The sequence below is a fragment of the Athene noctua genome, chromosome 4 (assembly GCF_965140245.1).
Source record: "Athene noctua chromosome 4, bAthNoc1.hap1.1, whole genome shotgun sequence".
Lineage (NCBI taxonomy): Eukaryota > Metazoa > Chordata > Aves > Strigiformes > Strigidae > Athene > Athene noctua.
In genome coordinates, this window is record NC_134040.1 from 85,303,605 (window position 1) to 85,321,372 (window position 17,768).

The window sequence follows — 17,768 nt, forward strand, 5'->3', positions numbered from 1 at the left end:
CCAGGGAAAAACGTCCCCACCCGCCGAGTACAAGTAAGTGCTTAAGCAGCTATAGTGGGTACGTTCCCTTGATCAGAAGCATCAGCCACCTGTAACCACCAGAGGGAGATTTCTAAGCATAACTGCATCAAAATAATCTTCACGGGCTCAAACCAAGATTAAGATTCCATTGTGCTAATTTGTAAAAACAAATTAAGAAAGTCCATAACTGAAGGGCATACAATCCAAGCAGATAAACTAAAGAGGAAGCAGATGAACTGAGCTCACTTCTCCCAAACTCACACAACAGGTTACCAGTAGAACTAGGAGTAAGACCTAGGGCAACAACACATTTAGGGGATCTATCCGCTAAAGCATGCTCCCTAGTAGACTTAAAATCCTATTAATACTATGCCTTGACTAGGATTAATTTTTCTACATAACCTGTAAGGAGTTCAATATCTAAGACTATAAGCTACACTTCAAACAAAACATCAATCTACAGAAACAGAAAGCTGAGTTGATTTTCCTATCAACTTCTTGCATTTTAGTTTTTGGATGCTTCCAGTTCTCCATGGTAGCATACACAAGCACAAATCCCCATCACCCAAGAAGAGCTTCAGGGGCAAGGGTTCAGGTCATAGCAGGAAAAGAAAAAAGAAAAAGAAAAAAAAAAAAAAAAAGGAAAGCTAGATCTGTACCTATTGTTCTTTCAAGACCCTAAAACTACCATCAAACTTATTATTCACAGTGAAGTGGCAGAATAACTGAGTGACACAGGACATCAGGAGGATTTAGCTCCTCTTAATTCCAGTGACAGTCATCACAGTCCTGCCTTCAAACAAAATCTCAGGCCTGAGCACAAGGGAGTGGTGAAATATGAACAGCACTGTACAAGTGGCTATTAAATCTTCCCTACAGATTGCTTGTTCAAAACCCCCCTTGTCCAAGGAGAGGCATTCAGACTCAATACATAGGGAAAGGCCTACAAGGGCAATGAGAATACAGAGAAGTTCTCACAAGAGAAGATTAAAATTGTTCAGCTCGTGTAGCCTAGGAAAACCAACTCTGTCAGGAGATATTATGATTGTTATCTCTAAATATGCATCAGTACAATAAATGTGAAGAAGGGAGAAGAGTTATTTAGACTCAAGGACACTGCTGTCACACAAACACGTGGGTATAAACTTACTACAAGTAAGTTTAGGTTGGAAATCGGATGACTCTGTAATAACAGCAAGCTCTGCAGAAAATCTCCGTGACAGTCTACATGCAACTATGCATTGCACTTCAGAAAAAGCAGTAATAGAAGGAAATCTCTAATGGTTTCTCCACTAACACAATGCTACGCAAGGAGAAGGGGAAAACTGAAGGGATGCCAACAGAAGAAAAGCTGTTGTGCTAGAATCAAAGGCCTTGGGAATACAAAATACGAGCAGTCAATTCAAATTAAAAAAACATCTCTTGCAGATTCTCTAGCTTACCCTGTTAAACACTGGCAACATCATGTAAAGTTTTTCTTCTTGTTCTTTCTGTGTCATGTGCCGTGGAGGATGACAGAGCTCCGTGAAGAGGCGACGCAGATGCATCAAGCCCAGTGCGTTATCCTGGGGACTACACTCCTCCTGCCGGGGCCGGCCCATGATCCTCTTCACCATATTCATCTTGACTGACTTCTGGAAGCTCCCTTGTATCCTGTTCAGAAAGGATAATGAACTTAACTGAGTACAAGAGATGGAGGCATTAGTCCATCAAAGCCTTTCAATACACAGCCCCCTCTCTCACAGTAAGTACCACACTGCAGTTAAGAGCATCAGCTAATTTTATATGCTGGGCATTGATCTGTACGTGCCCTGAGGATTTACAGCCAACAGTGGGAACCAGGAAAACACCTGATGCTCTTCAACACCAAGCACAACGGACCAGGCTTTGAATACCACAAAACTCTTTGGTACCTTTTATTAGATAATTTTTATGATTCTTTGGTGTGCATTCCACAGCATTTACAGAGCGTTATCTACCTAATGCAAAGTATTCTCAAAATAATTCTAGAATAAAATCAATACCCGTTATGTACTTTAATAAAACAAGACCTTCAAACTCTCTCAGACACTGGCTTTATCATACAGAGGCATGCTTAAATTTTTTCCTGACTTTCCTGTGGCAAATTGACAAGGCTACCCAATGGAGCTATTGCTCATCTCACACCTCAGCTGTCAGGTCTGCAGAACATCACCTCAGGCTTCTCTGTCCTGAAGCACAAGAAACTTGTTTTAGAATCATAGAATGGTTTGGGTTGGAAGGGACCTTTAAAAATCATCTTTTCCAGTAGCTGTCAGCATGGCTGAAGGCCCCTAGCAGAATCAAAGCGTGCAAGTGTGATGCTTCCCGTAGTTGAAGTAAGAAAGTTTCATCAATGTCCTCCCTTTGATACATGGTCTGTACTAAACACCAGCCACGAAGTTTCCTTTGTTGGCTTGGTCTCTACTTTTCACCCATAAACTCTCAACGTGTGCATTGCTATTTCAAGAAAAGCACCGTGCGATCAATTCATTTTTTAATGTAGCATCTTTCCTTCCCTGCCTGCTCCCCCTGAGCAGTTTTTAGTCATCGACTGCAGCGCTCCAATCCCGTGATTCATCCCACCAAGTTTCAGCTGTAGCGGTCAGATGACAGCTTTCCAGCTCCTCCTGGTTGTTACCCACGCTGCTTGCATTGGGATAGAAGCACTTCGGTTTGACTGTCAACTCTCTCATCTTTTTGGAGAGTTGGGGTGCATTCATTACCGCTCTGGTAGGTTCACTCATGCACTACCCCATCCCTCAAGGTCATTAGTTTAGTGTGATTCACTAAGTCAACCCATCCACCAGGAAAGATCCTCTTTCCTCTTCTAGGTATGTGTGTGCCATCTCTCCCCAATAACCTGTATTTTTCAAAACAAAAAATGTCCTGTGACCACAGAAGCTAAAGCCCTGGTGTGCTGGGTTTGTGTGGTGGGGTTCTGGTAGCAGGGGAGGGGGGGTAACAGCAGTGGCCCCTGTGAGAAGCTTCTCGAAGCTCCTCTGACTCCAAGTCAGACCCACCTCTGGCCAAAGCCAAGCCAATTAGTGACGGTGGCTGCGCCTCTGTAATATTTCAGAAGGGGAACTTGGGAGGAGGAGGGAAGTGAGGGAAATACCTCTGCAAATGCCAAAAACAGTGGAAGAAAGGAGGAGGACATGGAGGTGCACGGAGCAGAGACCCCCCACAGCCTGTGGGGAGAAGACAGGCTGTGCCCTGCACCCGTGGAGGCCACCAGGGGAGCAGATGCCACCTGCAGCCTGTGGAGGACCCCACACCGGAGCAGGGGGCTGAGCCCGGAGAACACCAGGACTCTGAGGGCAGAAGCCCCCGATGGAGCCGTCTGTTGCTGGGAGGATTGCGACACGCAGGAGGGCCCCACGCTGGAGCAGTTGGTGAAGAGGTACAGCCTGTGGGAGGGACTCACGTCAGAGAAGTTTGTGTAGGACTGTCTCCCATCAGAGAGACCCCACGCTGGAGCAGGGAAAAAGTGTGAGGAGTTCTCCCCCTGAGAAGGAAGGAGCAGCAGAAACCAGGGGTGATGAACTGACCACAACCCCTGTTCCCTGTCCCCCTGTGCTGATGGAAAGGAGGAGGGAGAGAAATCAGGAGCAAAGCTGAGCCCGGGAAGAAGGGAGGGGTGGGGGAAGGTGTTTCTAAGATCTGGTTGTATTTCTCACTGTCCTACTCTGATTGTTAAATTGTGGTGGTGGTGTTCAAAATAAATTGATGTTCTTTATTCTTCCCCAATCAAGTCTGCCTTTTGCCTGTGACCATAATGGGTGAGTCATCCCTCTCTGTCCTTGTTTCGATCCCCGAGCCTTTTATTTTGATTTCTCCTCCCCATCCCTCAGGGAGGAGGAGTGAGGGAGCAGCTGTGTGGTGCTCAGTTGTCCCCTGGGCTTAAGCCACGCCACCTGGCCATGACACGAGCCACAAAGCCAGGTGTTGATGTGTTGACCTCTGCTTGCACCCCCATCTCTGATTGGCAAGATAAAGTAGAAGATCACTTGGGCCCCTGTCCCCTTCACTCATGACCCCAGGGCTCTTAAGTCCTGCTCAACTGACCTTGTCCACGTTCTGCTTTACCATGTCACTGGTGTCTACATTTTAAATTATCCCACAGATATGACAAGAGTCTGTATTTAGTCTTCAAAACAACACGGACCACATCTTCTGAACATGAGACTGAAGCCTATCAAGCAGGACCTTGCACAAAAGTTGAGAGGGACAGAGCAGACAAATCCCTCAGCTGACGCAGACAACTGGACACTGTGGCAGAAGGGAGTTTTCTCACAACTGCATTCAAGTAAGGCAAGGAGTGAGGGGGAAACGGGGAAACTGTTTCAGCTCCATATACAAAGTTAAGGAGACCAACAATTAAATACTCCACAGAATTGTGGTGTCTACCTCTCATCATTTAAAGGTGGATGGGAAAACGGAAGTTCAGTAACAGCTATAAAAAACATTCAAGGGCATTTCCCCCAGAAACCTGCACCTTTTCCCAAAGTCTTCAGTTTGGGAACTCAACTCTTGCTGTAACAACATGTAAACTAACACAATACCACATCTGAGCTCAAAGAGCTAAAACTTCACTGTCTCAGCAGCAGAAAAAAGTCTGTATTTTCTTTTTCATAAAATCTTTTAAAGATAATATTTTAAATTCTTTTTTATGATTCACAAAATGCTGACAACTCTAAATCCCGCACTGAGAACGCATGTTGTCATTGCATCCACCACTGCTGTGGACTTCTGCTAGTGCAGGCAATTTTTGTTTTTATTCCTGTCGCTTTACTGAGCCTAAGCACACACCTAGAACTGGCTCAGCCACACAGCTGTAGGTCAAGATCTGACAATTTTCTTATAGTGAGAGAAGTCCAAATCCCAGTGTAATGGGGACTGCTTCTCCAAGACACAATCATTTACCTTCCCTGGAGTAGTTTTAGCCCAGAGGAACGACAAATGCAGAGAGCAATTAAAGTAGTCCCCACTTTCTCAACAGAGTCATGGTCCCTCCTGCCTGTGCGCCAGGACAACCACATACTCAACCTCAATGTAAGAGAGGGGGCAGAGAGGAGGGGAGGATAGATGGAACAAAGCAACCTGGGCTAGTGGAAGGTGTTCCTGCCCAAGGGTTGGAACTAGATGGTCTTTAAGGTCCCTTCCAACCCAAACCATTCTATGATTCTACGAACATAGTGTAAATAACATCAAATTAATTTCATTTTCGGTTTTTTCCAAAAGTAACCTAAAGACACTACAAAATTGACATATTGTGTACTTAATTGTTGGAACTCCAGCCCTAAAAAACCCAAACAAAACAACAAAGACAACAACAACAACAACAAAAAAAAACACAAACCAAAATACCCGAAGACACTCCTGCAAATCTTTCTAGAAGACACTGCTCTGGGAATATCCTTTATTGCAAAGTATTCACTCCCCTGATGCCTTTCACAGGTAAGTAGTCCCTGTTGCACTGTACAAAGGGATGGCAGGGGTAGTAACGCTGACATTTACACACAGATCTTTGCAGTATATGCTGCTTTTCTTCGACAATGTTATCCACCCTCTGGATCAGCTTTTTCTGGCAGTACTTTTTGCTCATTCTCAGTCTTCAGAACCACGTAAAAGCTACCCTCAATTCCACTGCAGATAAACTCAAGTGTACGCAACATACTCATTTTAAGCAGAGTAGATATTACTTGTGGAATTATTCCAGAGTTGAGTCCTACTGTGTTTCTGTCTTATTAGAAAAAAGGCTGGCATGGCCTCCATTTATTTTTGCCAGTCCAAACCCAGTGATATTTCTTCTGATTAGCACAGCACAGATTATCTATGGAAATACAAGGAAGATAGCTGTGGGAGCTCCAACATTAGGCCCAAATCTTAGACATGGAAGAAGGATTATTCACGCTTTACAGCAGCCAAAAGCTTCCGTGCTGTGAATCTCAGTAGCAGAAGTTACTTATCCTAAGAAAACATTTGAGATGTTTAAGCTCATCTAAAATAAAAATTTTAAAACCAAACAATTAAAATTTTCAGAGGAATGATACATTAGAAATAGTACACCAGAACATGACACACATTTGCTGAGTGAAAGGACAGTGGTGTGTTGCTACTAAGTCTTGTCTAAATATTTTGTCTGAGGTTTTCTTTGTTTAGGCTTAGGCCTGCAAAAAAGCAAGAAGTACACCGTTTTACTATAAACAAAAAAAATATCTAGAAGGACGGACATTCCTATTCTGCTAAGTAAAAGCAACTGCACAGTCTTCACATCAGATGTAAACCACCCTGATGTGAGTTCAGGGTTAAGGCCTGGCAGTCTCCTGAATGGCAAAACAAACTGATTTCAGTATTTTCACTAACAGTCACCTGTTCACAGCTACTTGCTTACATACAGCACATGATCATCAAGCACTACGCACAGCAAAAGCCTACAGGAAAAGAACCTTAAAAGAAGCAAACTCGCAAGTTAGGGAACACCTGTCTTGTAGTTGCTTGTAGAGGTTGAATTTGGCCTGCCTCTGCGCACGCACCACCGTACAGTCTTAAACTGCACACTTACTCCCTAGAGTCAGTCCCCCAGAGGGCCGCCTGACTCTCTCGGTAGAAAGCCTGGACACAGCCCTCCCTTCAGGAGCAGCTGCTCTGTATTTTGTTACTTCACCCCTCCAAGCACCATGCTACACCTTGGTTACTGCCAGCCAGACTGAAAGCCTGCTCTGCACACAGAGTGGTGCAGCTCCTCATGGGTTCCTCTGTCCTGCTCATCACTGCCAGATCAGAATGCCTCACAGCTATTAAATCAACTTATTTTCATAAATCTGCCTCACAGCACAGGCATGTTAACAGCCTCAATATACACACAACGACCAGACGCACACAACTTACACTAAATTTGGTGGCGTCTAATAATCTGGATATCTAGCATAAAAAACTTTGGAGGGTAGCTAATCCTACGTGGCATCTTGTAACACCTGAATCTTTCTGCTTGCTTGTGTGGTACCCCTTAGAGATCAGCTGATGTCCTTCTTCCTGTCAGTTTGTGATCTCTAAGCTAGACGCCCAGTACACAATTAGAAAGCAACTTCAAAAAACCTCCTGAGGAGTTTTGTGGAAGAGGCAAGGACAGAAGCTGGTTCTCAGGAGGGGAGCCTCTTCCCTGCCCTGCATCCCCTCTCCCAGCATGGACAGCCCGATGCAGCCACACATTCTTTACTCCATGGCCCTGAAGAGTTACTTCCCTAGCAGGTCCAAGCAGGCACGCTCCTCACAAGGAACCGTTGAGCTGGACAGTGCAGCTGTTGAGTCTTTGGGTTTTTTAAGCTGAGTAAGAAGTCAGAAGTTATTTTGAAAGAGCAAACTAAGCAAGCGGAAGCTCTATTAATGCAGCCTCACAGTGACAGGCACGTGAGGAGGGTCGGAGCAGTTTGACCCACTGCACCCATCTTTTGCTACTTGAGCTTAAAAGGTGAATTAATGGCAGCTGTGTATCATCTTGCCCTGTATGGACCAACACTAAAATAAGACACTTGATGAGTAGATTTCAAAGATGCACAAAGACAGCAACAATAACAACACTACTCTTATAAAACACATTACTGTTTTCTCCTGCTGGTAGAAGTAGAAAAATCTCCATGCAAAGAGAAATGAAGCAAGCTGTAAAGGCACAGCATGAGCCTCTTTACTTAAACAACCCCTCTGTTTTCTTCCACTGGCTGTCAGGTGGCTGCACATTTGCCCATGAGCATACATGAGGCTGATCCATGTGAGCAGCTCCGATATAAACTCATTCACCAAGTTATTGACTCTTCTGTTAAATTTATATGGGAATCCTACGGGATGAACACACGATATTCTCGAGAAGTCTCACTGGAGCTGGTGCAAGAGGTAACTTCTACCCTTTAACATAGTATTTTGAAATGTTTTCTATTGTTAGCGGAAGTTGTTGGACAAACGATCATAAATTACATTACATAAAATACCAACAATTTACAAAGCTCTAAGACAGACACTGTAAGAAAAACATAACACACAAAATCATTAACACAACTTAGAGCATGATAATACAAGGGTAATACTACTAGAGCTATCAAAACATTTGTGGAGCAAAACACGTAGACAGAAGCTGCACAAGACACTCTTATTTTCACAATAGCTATTACAGGTCCAAGCTGTGCATCTAGTTCCAAAAGGGTGTTATTTAAATAAGCAGCTAGGTAATTATCTGCTTCATAATTACAGTCACAAGTGTTCCTCCAGGCACTATATTGGTATTACATCAGCAGCTTAGCAGTGAAATAGGAATCAGTTTCTTCCTTTGCAGATTATAATGGGACACCAGTGCACAGCTCCACCCCAACTATGTCAGGAAAATGAAACTTAAGGTCAGTCTTGTTGCTACAGTGAATCACAGAAGTCCATCACGGTCAGTAAATTCCACACCTGTTATTTCCCTCCACACCACCTCTGTTTTAAGATTTCCTACCCATGTCATTAACACTAACATTCTGAGGATGATCATCAACATGCACTATTGAAAAGGACGTTTTGTGCCTTTCAAAAGAAACAATGAAGAGTTGTTAGTGGCTAGATACACATCCATTTGTCCTTACAACTGTACAGGAATAATAAATTCTCATCGTAGGCAAAAACAGCAGCAGGGAGGGGAAGCGAGGAACACAACTACTTCCTCCCATTCCCCCCCCACCCCTCCAAGGAAAACACAGCTACTTACACAGAAAGAAAATCCGGCACAATGAAGCTGTGCTGCTGAAAGGCAGCCATCAGCTCTCCCTGACGGACTGATGTGGGGAGTATCGCCTTGTCCCTGTAAGACGGGGCCTGGAGCAAAGCCAGCGTGCCGACTCAGTCAGAAAAGTGCCTATTCCTGTACTAAGTTTTCCTCTTGTTACACAGCTAGTCATCTGGTTAAAACAGGAACTATTTCATTGAGAAATCCTCCCAACAGGAAAACACCATCAACTCCCACTCCAATTTTTATACTGTAAACTATTATTAAGGAAGGTGTGCAGGCAAGGATTTGCAAGGTTGCACTAGTATTTCAGGGTTCTGGCTTTTCTGTGGTTTGGGGTTTTTTTCCCTTGCACTGAAATATTTTTAAACTTATCTCAAGGAACCTTATGTTATCACCTGAAAGCTTAAGCTTCCCTTTTCCAGCTGAATATAAGTGAGGAGGCCAACCTAGTGAAATACTTGTTTGTGTCTACAGGTTGAAGAGATGATTGCAGAGGTGTGTCTTTCGGTTCACAGGTACTATCCAAACCAGATAATTCAATGCAGTTATTTTTTGCTTCAACATCTCAAAAAGAAAGCTAAAAGAAAAAAAAAAAAAAAAAGAAAGGCTTGCTATCCTAATTTGGGACATGTCCTTCCTGTTATCTGAACTCAAATTGGATGAGTATTTAAAGACACAACTTCTTTGTTACTTGCAACATTAGAAGTGCCGTTCTTACAGCCAGTCTGACCTTAATGCCTTGACATCACTGCAAACAAAAATTCTTAATACTTTAACTCATATGAAGAACTTAAGTAACTGATTAGCCAGAAAAATACAGACACAGAACACAGACTATCAGTCTTCTTTCTAGGCCCATTTCCCACAAATTATTCATGATAATGACACATAATAGCAAGTGCTGATAGAGTAGATTTCCTGTGGTTTGGACCTTCTTGAAGGTTAATGTTTTATATTCAGTAAAAAAGAAGGGCAACAATTAAATAACAGTGATACTTTTGACCTATGCTGCAGGCACTGAGGAAAGCTGTACTGCTAAAGAATAACAACGCACATATTTCTTATTAAGCATTGACTTAAAATGAACTTCAGTTCTATCGGTTGTGCACTTCATTTTGTTCAAATAAGACAATGAAGTACTGCTTTTCACTTCTGCATATAGCCTATATTTTTTCCTGACTTACTAGCTTACGCCTAGAAGATAACCCTATGGCCACATGTTCTAATTCTTTAATAACCACTAAATCTTATTTCCCAAAATTGCTTCCAGTACTTTAATAAAGTTATTTCCAAGCTACAAACGTTCCTTCCACCACCTCCAAAACATAAAGCCCATAAAACAAAGTATTAAATCCCACCACAGCTGAAAACAACATAGAGTATTTCTCCAAACCACAGTTCGAGTTGCATCAATTTTCTTCACTTCTATTTCTGTACACAAAAAGCACGGACAACTTTTAAGATCTCAAGTGTAGACCCACCATCCATTAGGCCCTTGCAACCGAAGAGCCTGCTTCAACTTTATTTTTTAGTGCAACAGCACACACAGAACAACAGTTACCTAGCATGAAGGACCACTGATACTCAAGGGGAGGTGGAGGTTGTGATTAAAATCATTGTTCCAAGGTATTTAGGGCTGGTGCTCTGAACTCCAAGCTCCATCAATGAGGAAGCAGCTACAGGTCAGTTTTACAGAGAGCAAAGAAGAGACAGCACACGAGGAAGCGGGCACGTGCACCGCCTTTTCCTAGCAGGAGCAAAACTTGTCCACACAGCATCTAGCATGTGATATTTGGCTGGATGTTGATAAAACTCGATTCTACATCTTTCTTTAGCACACATTGGATCTGTTACCAGCACGAATACAACTCTCAGTACTGCTCAGTAATAAACTGATAACCAAGCAAAAGGATGACAAATGTCCCCAAAGCAAACTGCCAGAAAGCTCAAATACGGGCTTATTTAGACTGACCACACATATTCATTTAAGGTTTCTGCCTTTGCATTTTTCACTCTGCATCTTTTTCAACTAAAATCAAAGACAAATTCTCGCTTCATCTTGAACTACCACACACTCCCCCAAGAACCAAAAAGTAATTCTGCTTTTGATAACCACTGGAATAGATACATCCACCGCTTGTTCAAAAGTAGCTTTTGAAAAAGGTCAGGGAAATCTCACAAATTTCACATTCCAGAAACTAAATAGCATGTAAACAAACACCCCATCGACATCCAACTAAGAGGTGCAGAAAACCTCATCTTTGAGGTTAACTGTAAGAGTACAGACCATCCTTCACACAAAACACCACCAAAAAATACACTCCAACCCTAAGGCTACCTGAAACGCAGTTTAACTGCTGGGTTCCACATCACTTCTTCTGTGAATTTCCACGCGAAGTCTTCAATCACCTCATCTGCATATAAACACAGATCTGATCTCCAAAAACCAGTTGGGATTCGCTAGCCATGAAAGAAGGAGTCTGAAATTCCATACTGCAAACTGTTCGCTGCATGGCATCTCCTCAGCTTGCACAAAAAAAAAGGGTAATATTTATACCAGAAGTTGATTTAAATCATTAGTGCAAGGCAAAACGTATTGCCATTGCAAGGCTGAGGACCAAATAAAACTCTGCGTGTGTAAAAGAAGCCCTTCTGCTTTAGGAGATGAGAAAGGTCACTCCAGGAAAAAAATCTTAGCATGTTTCATTAACCCTAATCATCAGTTACAGTAAAGATCAAAGTAGTGGCTCTATGTAGGGATTATGTTAGAAAGGAGAGACCTGCATTAGCACGTTCAGGTGGTTCATTCATAGACATTCAGGCTCCGAGAAACTATTTGCTCATGCTTGTGCAACCATACCACTACGACATTTTTTCCACTCCTTTGACCTGTTCCAATGTAGTCTCAAACTGGCAATCCAGCCCTGAGTGCAATAAAGTCCAAACTAGTTCTGGGCATACAATTCCTTCTCCCCTTCAAGGAGCAAGAAGGACACTATTTACCAGAGAAACGTGGTAACTAAAGAGACAAAAATGTGTGCAACGCAAAAATCCCGACGGGAAGAAGGGAAGCCATGGTGGCTGGAGCAGAGACCCAAAAGATAACTAGAAAAAAAGGAGAAGTTTCTCCACGGACATGTATTTTTGGAACACTCACTTACAGGAAAATTTGTGCCTACTACGATAACAAGTTTCAGACTGAGAGAATAAAAGTTCTGGCTTTCGGTGTTCTCAGTTTGCATACACTATAAACATATCAAATTACTTTTGGAAACTAAAATTTACCAGGTTACTGTTAATCTGGAAATTTGTAACTGGACACTCTTGCAGGTGTGAATGATCCCATTCACACCCGCTAGCTGGCAAGACTACAGAAAAACCAACTCAAATGATCATGCAAACTTCGGTACTGCTATTAACATTTACAGCTGAAAAACATAGGGGAGGAAAGCAAGCACTGAAACATTGTTCTGGTTTGGAACATACACTGAACGAATTGAGATAGCTCAAAAACATTTGCACCTCAGCAAAATCATCTGAAATGGGGGAACTGATAGATCATTCAAAATCAGAACATGACACCAAAAACTCATAAAACAACTAATGTGTGGATTGTCGGGAAAAGTTTGCTGAATCCCATAAAGATAGGTAAGAACTGGTTAAAAAAAAAAAAAAAACCACACAGAACAGGGTATTTACTTCCTCAATATTTTTGGAAAGCAAATTCTAATTAATGAGTTCTTGCTATGTTCTGTGGTAAAATATCTTAAGCATCTCTGAATGCTGTTTTTCTTGGGTTTTTTGTTTTCAAAAGGCCTGAATAAACTGATTTGCATTAATTGGACAAACAGAATGCCAGTTACAGCCTGCTGGGAGTAGAGCAGAACTGAAATTTTACTTTGCCAACCTGAACTGCATGGCAATGACTAAACTATGCCATTCAGGAGAGAAAATGCTGCTAAAAAAAGAAAAAAAGAAAAAAGGGGGTGTGGGGGGGTGGCAGCAGGACAGACACAAAATAACAAACAAAAAAAAAGCAAAGTAATCTGGGATCTGAAGAGGTAAGTGTGTGCTTGGTTGGCATGCAGACATCAGCAAAGGCATAGGAAAAAACACTGTTCCAGAGGGTGGCTCTTGCATTACCAGTGAGCAAGCGAAGTAGAAAAGCCTTCCTAGAAAAGTTATTCTGCTAGAATAAACAATGAAACAATGAGCTGTTATTAGGAATGGGGAAGAGTGCTTTGGTCTGTTTGCCCGTCCAAGTAAGGGCGGGGGGGTAAAATGGGGAAGGAAACCCGTGAGCTTGGAACAGGTTGTTACGTCTAAGCAGTGAGACCAGGCACCAAACACAGCAGCACGTGCAGTAACGACACGAGTGATGAGGACAGTAAGTACAGTTCTGAGAGTCAGCCAGCAAAGCCACCAGAGGTTTTTTTAAAAGGATCATGGTATAAGGCAAAGTGGGTGCCTATTTGTTGGTGTGGTGGTTGTGTTTTTATTTCCCAACAGCAATCTACAGCATGAACTCCAACCAACTATGTAACACAGCCATTTATACACCCAAAAAGAAGAACATTTCTTCTGCCTTTCGGAAGTTTACATATGGAAGAGCAGTAAATAGAAGCCCATCACCTGTAAACTTTGTCTCCACAGAGCTGTCCTTGTTTCTAACAACCTGGATAAGAAAAACAACAAAATGATCCTACCAGCACATGCCTGGCTGATGTAATAACATTCCTCTCTCTGCTACCATCTAGTCAGAAAGAGGGCAAGAGAAAGAGCAGTGCATCAGCATTAAAATCAGCATTAAACCCCAGGCACAAATGCTTATTTCTGAAGCAACAGGAAGTAAATCAGGGTGAACAATCACATCTTTAAAGTTGCATGTTCACAGTATACCTAAGTGCAAAATAAAATGAAAAAGCCCAAGACCTTAAAATCGGCCGTTCAGACCAGATATGTATAGAGAAGCAGTAGAAATACTTGGATACACATCACTACTGCCTTTCAGACAGTAACTGATCTCTTCCAACTACTGCATTATTCCACTGTGTGGTTGCTGAACTTGACCCCCTACATATCCCCAGGCAAAGGCTCCTCTACAAATGGCACTGAATGGACTACTCTTGAACAGACTTCTCTTAGACGGGGTTCCCCTACGCTGAAACTAGGATGGTCCAAAGACACTCACTGAGCTCCGGTGGATGCAAATGCCGCATACCATACAGCACAGAATCATTCACGTCAGGAAAGACTCTTGAGATCATCAACTTCAACCCTAAACCCAACACTGCCAAGTCCACCACTAAACCATGTCCCCAAGCACCACATCCACACGTCTTTTAAATACCTCCCAGGACGGTGACTCTGCCACTCCCCTGGGCAGCCTGTGCTCGGTAACCCTTTTGCTAAAGGGATTTTTCCCAACAGCCCATCTAAACCTTCCCTGGCACTACTTGATGCCATTTCCTCATGTCCTATCATTTGTTGCTTGGAAGAACAGATCAATCCCCACCTCTCTGCACCCTCCTTTCAGGGAGTTGTAAAGAGATAAGGTCTCCCCTCAGCCTCCTTTTCTGCAGGCTAAACAATCCAGTTCCCTCAGCCTCTCCTCACAGGACTTGTTCTCTAGACCCTTCACCAGCTTTGTTACTCCAGCAGGTGCATCACCACCAGGAGAAACAGTAAAGCTTCCTATGTTGGATGTAACTAAGCAAGCATTGTAATGACGGGGTAAAAGCACTGTCTTTTTCCTCACCTTCCTTCTCTTCTGCTCCTCATTCTCTCCACCCCCTCTGTTGGATGGCAGAATGATCCTCTGGGCTTGATAGTCACAGATGGCAGATAAAAGCAACTCGACCCTTCTCAGTTTCATCTTACACCACCCTGTGCCTTAAGGGCTTTAGGCAGAGCTAGACTTCACCTTGGGCTCCCAGGCCAGCCTCCCCACACCGCACATAGAGACCCCTTCTCAGGAGCCTCGCACAGAGCGAAGAGTAAAGACAGAATTCTCTCTCTTTTCAGGAAACAGCTCTAGCTCCCCACTAACACACAGGAGATGCTGCTGCGCCCGGATGACTGGCTAGAGTCTGAAAGAGGGCTGTCAGGCTTGCAGAGGAAGACTGGGACAGAACCAAGGCAGGATACAGCTCTTCTAAATCAGAAGCACCCCATCAGATCCACAAGGCTTCTGTCCCCCAACATGTGTCAGATAAAAAGACTAAACAGGAAAAAAAAAAGAAAAAGGAAGAAAAAAAACCAAAAACGCCCCACAAACCCCAAATCAAAACACAAACCTACAAAGCAGACTAAAACTGCAGACTTTTAAACAGATATCAATTGCTCAAGTGACCACATTCTTCCAGTTCTCCCCAGCTCTCCAATCAAGTATTTAACATTGCTGAAATTTTTTTTCTTGTGTTCCCTAGCACACTTATTAAATGGTGTAGATATTCTTGGACATTAAAGTTGGTATCTCTCAGAGGGACAAAGCTGCAACATTTTCAAAAACCCATGCTTATTTAGCTTACTTTTTATTGCCAGTAATGGCATTGGTGTATCTATTATTTACCATAACTACTTTCAAAACTATTTTTGTTTTCTGCTCCATTACCCATGTTCTACTCCTGTTTGGCAATAATGCCAAAATGGAAGTTATATTTCACAGTGAATAAATGCTTTCTCAACAGAATTTTATGTAGTATACTGCAAGATTAAATAGGACAGGTAGATATCCCCCCAAAAGTGAGCCTTCTCTTATTCAACGAGAAAAAAAAAAATGACGCCTATAGCATAGAGACAGGCAACTTACTATTTTAATATGATGAGTTCTTCTCTAACTTTGTGGTATCAGTCAATGTTCTTGGCAATGTAAGTTGATAACAAGTTTGCTCCACAGCAGAACTACCACACTGGAGAACAGCCTGGTTACTTCTGCATTTTGAAAACTATGCACACAACAAACTAAAATCTATTACTTTCTTCCTTAGGTGGAATGACAAATGTAATCTACCTATTTTTCACTTATTTCTGTACAGCCAACATCCTAACCACAGAAAATTATGCACAGTTACATTATGTACTCTATTGCAAGTATCACTGTATTTTGACTAAATCTCAGCTTGCCATTTGGTTCAGTTTCTCTTTGTAACAGCAAGAACAAGCACCGAAGAGTCTGACAAGAAGGACAACTTTTCAGAAGCTACCCGTGTACTTAAATGTTAGTCTAGGGAGCAAAAAAAGTATCAATGCAAAGAAATACGAGTAGTTTGCATTCATTTAAGTCTCATCCTACCTCGAATTTTTGAAGTTCAGCGCAAGCATCTTAGCTTTCAAATCCTCTCCTTGTAAGATACTACTGATAGGAGATGGCAAGTTCCTCTGCCTAAAGCCAGTGCCAGCCCACGGTCAGTAAACATCCTGCTGGGAGTCAGGCGGCCCCCCCCAGCTGTGTGTCGCCACCCCCCAGCGCCGGCTGTACCAGCACCCAGGCTGCTTTGATTGTGGAGCACAGCTGGTCCCTCCCGCCGAGGACAGGGATGCAGGAAGGGCAAAGGGAAGGGATTCCTCCTTCTGCCTTACAACACCCAGGCCACAGTAACCCATACAGCTACTTTACAAAAATAAATCAAAATCACACAAGCAGCAGAACGAGACAAAAAAACTACTCGAGAAAAAAAAAAAAAAAAACAACAAACAACCAAACAAACAAAAACCAAAAAGACATCGGGTCTGCAACACAGTCACTGAGAACAACGCATCACAGCTTACAAATTAATTTGGAAGATGACATTTCTTCCTGCTTTTCTTATCTCCTACAAAAGTAGATGCATTTAAATTTCACAACACAACAATTATTCTTGAAAAATAAAAGGAGTACAAGAGACACATCTTACCAGTATCTAAATCAGATGCAATGTGTGTTTTCCTAACTTTAAATTTTCTGTGATTTTTTTGGTTTGGGTGGTGGTTGTTTGGTTTTTAACAGTGTTTACTACTTGAGCTTGCAATGCTATTTTCATGCACAGCACCATACAATATAGAACAGCTGGTTCAGCTCAACACTGCCAGGTGTTTTGTTTTAATAACAACTATTTAGAAGTGGTAGGGTTTCCCAAAGAAATTCATTATTCGTAACTACAGTTACTCACACGTTATGTCTGATCACTGTATTAGCCCCTCTCTCCAGTAATGACCAAAGGTATAGAAAACAAATTAGGATTGAAGCTGCAGCTCTCTGAAAAAAAAAATTCTCCCAGGGTCACAAAAGGATGCTTAAGTGACTGCAGTGGTCCCTGCTTTCTGACTAAACTTATCCCAGAAAAGACCCCAAAAACCCACATAGTAAAAGCACAACTACTGAAGCAGAGTTTATTCCCATTCTCCCCTTGGGTTCATCTATATACAGACACACACTAAGGAAATATCCTTTCTCGCTGGAGGAAAATACATCAACAAGACAAAAATAATAATAATAATAAAAGACATTGCAGTGCATCTGATGTACAATTAATGTCATTTACAGCTACAGAAATTACTTACTAGTTATTTATGACAAGTCCTGGCCTCTGCAGTGCATCTGTGACGGTGCATGGACTCACCCAGACATCCTGCACGGTGCCTGGCCGTTTCTGCACGCACAGAACCTGAGGACAGCACCTGCTTTCCACAAGTAAGGAGACACGACTTTTTCAACACTATCCCTTCTCTCTAGTTTTGTGTCTCCTTTTGACAGGAAGCAGTGCACAGAATGAGGCTAACGATTCTTGTTTGGTTTTAAGACAAACACGATGCAATAAACAGAGTGAAACCCAGCAATATGTTGCCAAACAAAAACACATTATAAAATCAGGTAAATAAATGCTCAATGCTAGGATTTAATTGTAACAATAGTACCACAGCAAGGGCTTCTTCTCTTATACATCCATATATATTCCTTTACATTTTTACCATACATTCCTTTTTTTAA

The 17,768-nt window shown here is 42.4% G+C and overlaps 1 protein-coding gene across 5 annotated transcripts in view; it reads right to left on the bottom strand.

The window, feature by feature from the left end:
• The window catches only part of WDFY3 (WD repeat and FYVE domain containing 3), a 180,353-nt gene that overhangs the window by 121,612 nt on the left and 40,973 nt on the right, over positions 1 to 17,768 (bottom strand). For all 5 annotated transcript variants that reach the window (XM_074905929.1, XM_074905926.1, XM_074905927.1 and 2 more), the window contains exon 3: positions 1,464 to 1,674. In XM_074905929.1, the coding sequence (XP_074762030.1) occupies positions 1,464 to 1,643 (180 nt within the window). In that variant the 5' untranslated portion in view covers positions 1,644 to 1,674. The remainder of the gene's footprint in view (positions 1 to 1,463; positions 1,675 to 17,768) is intronic.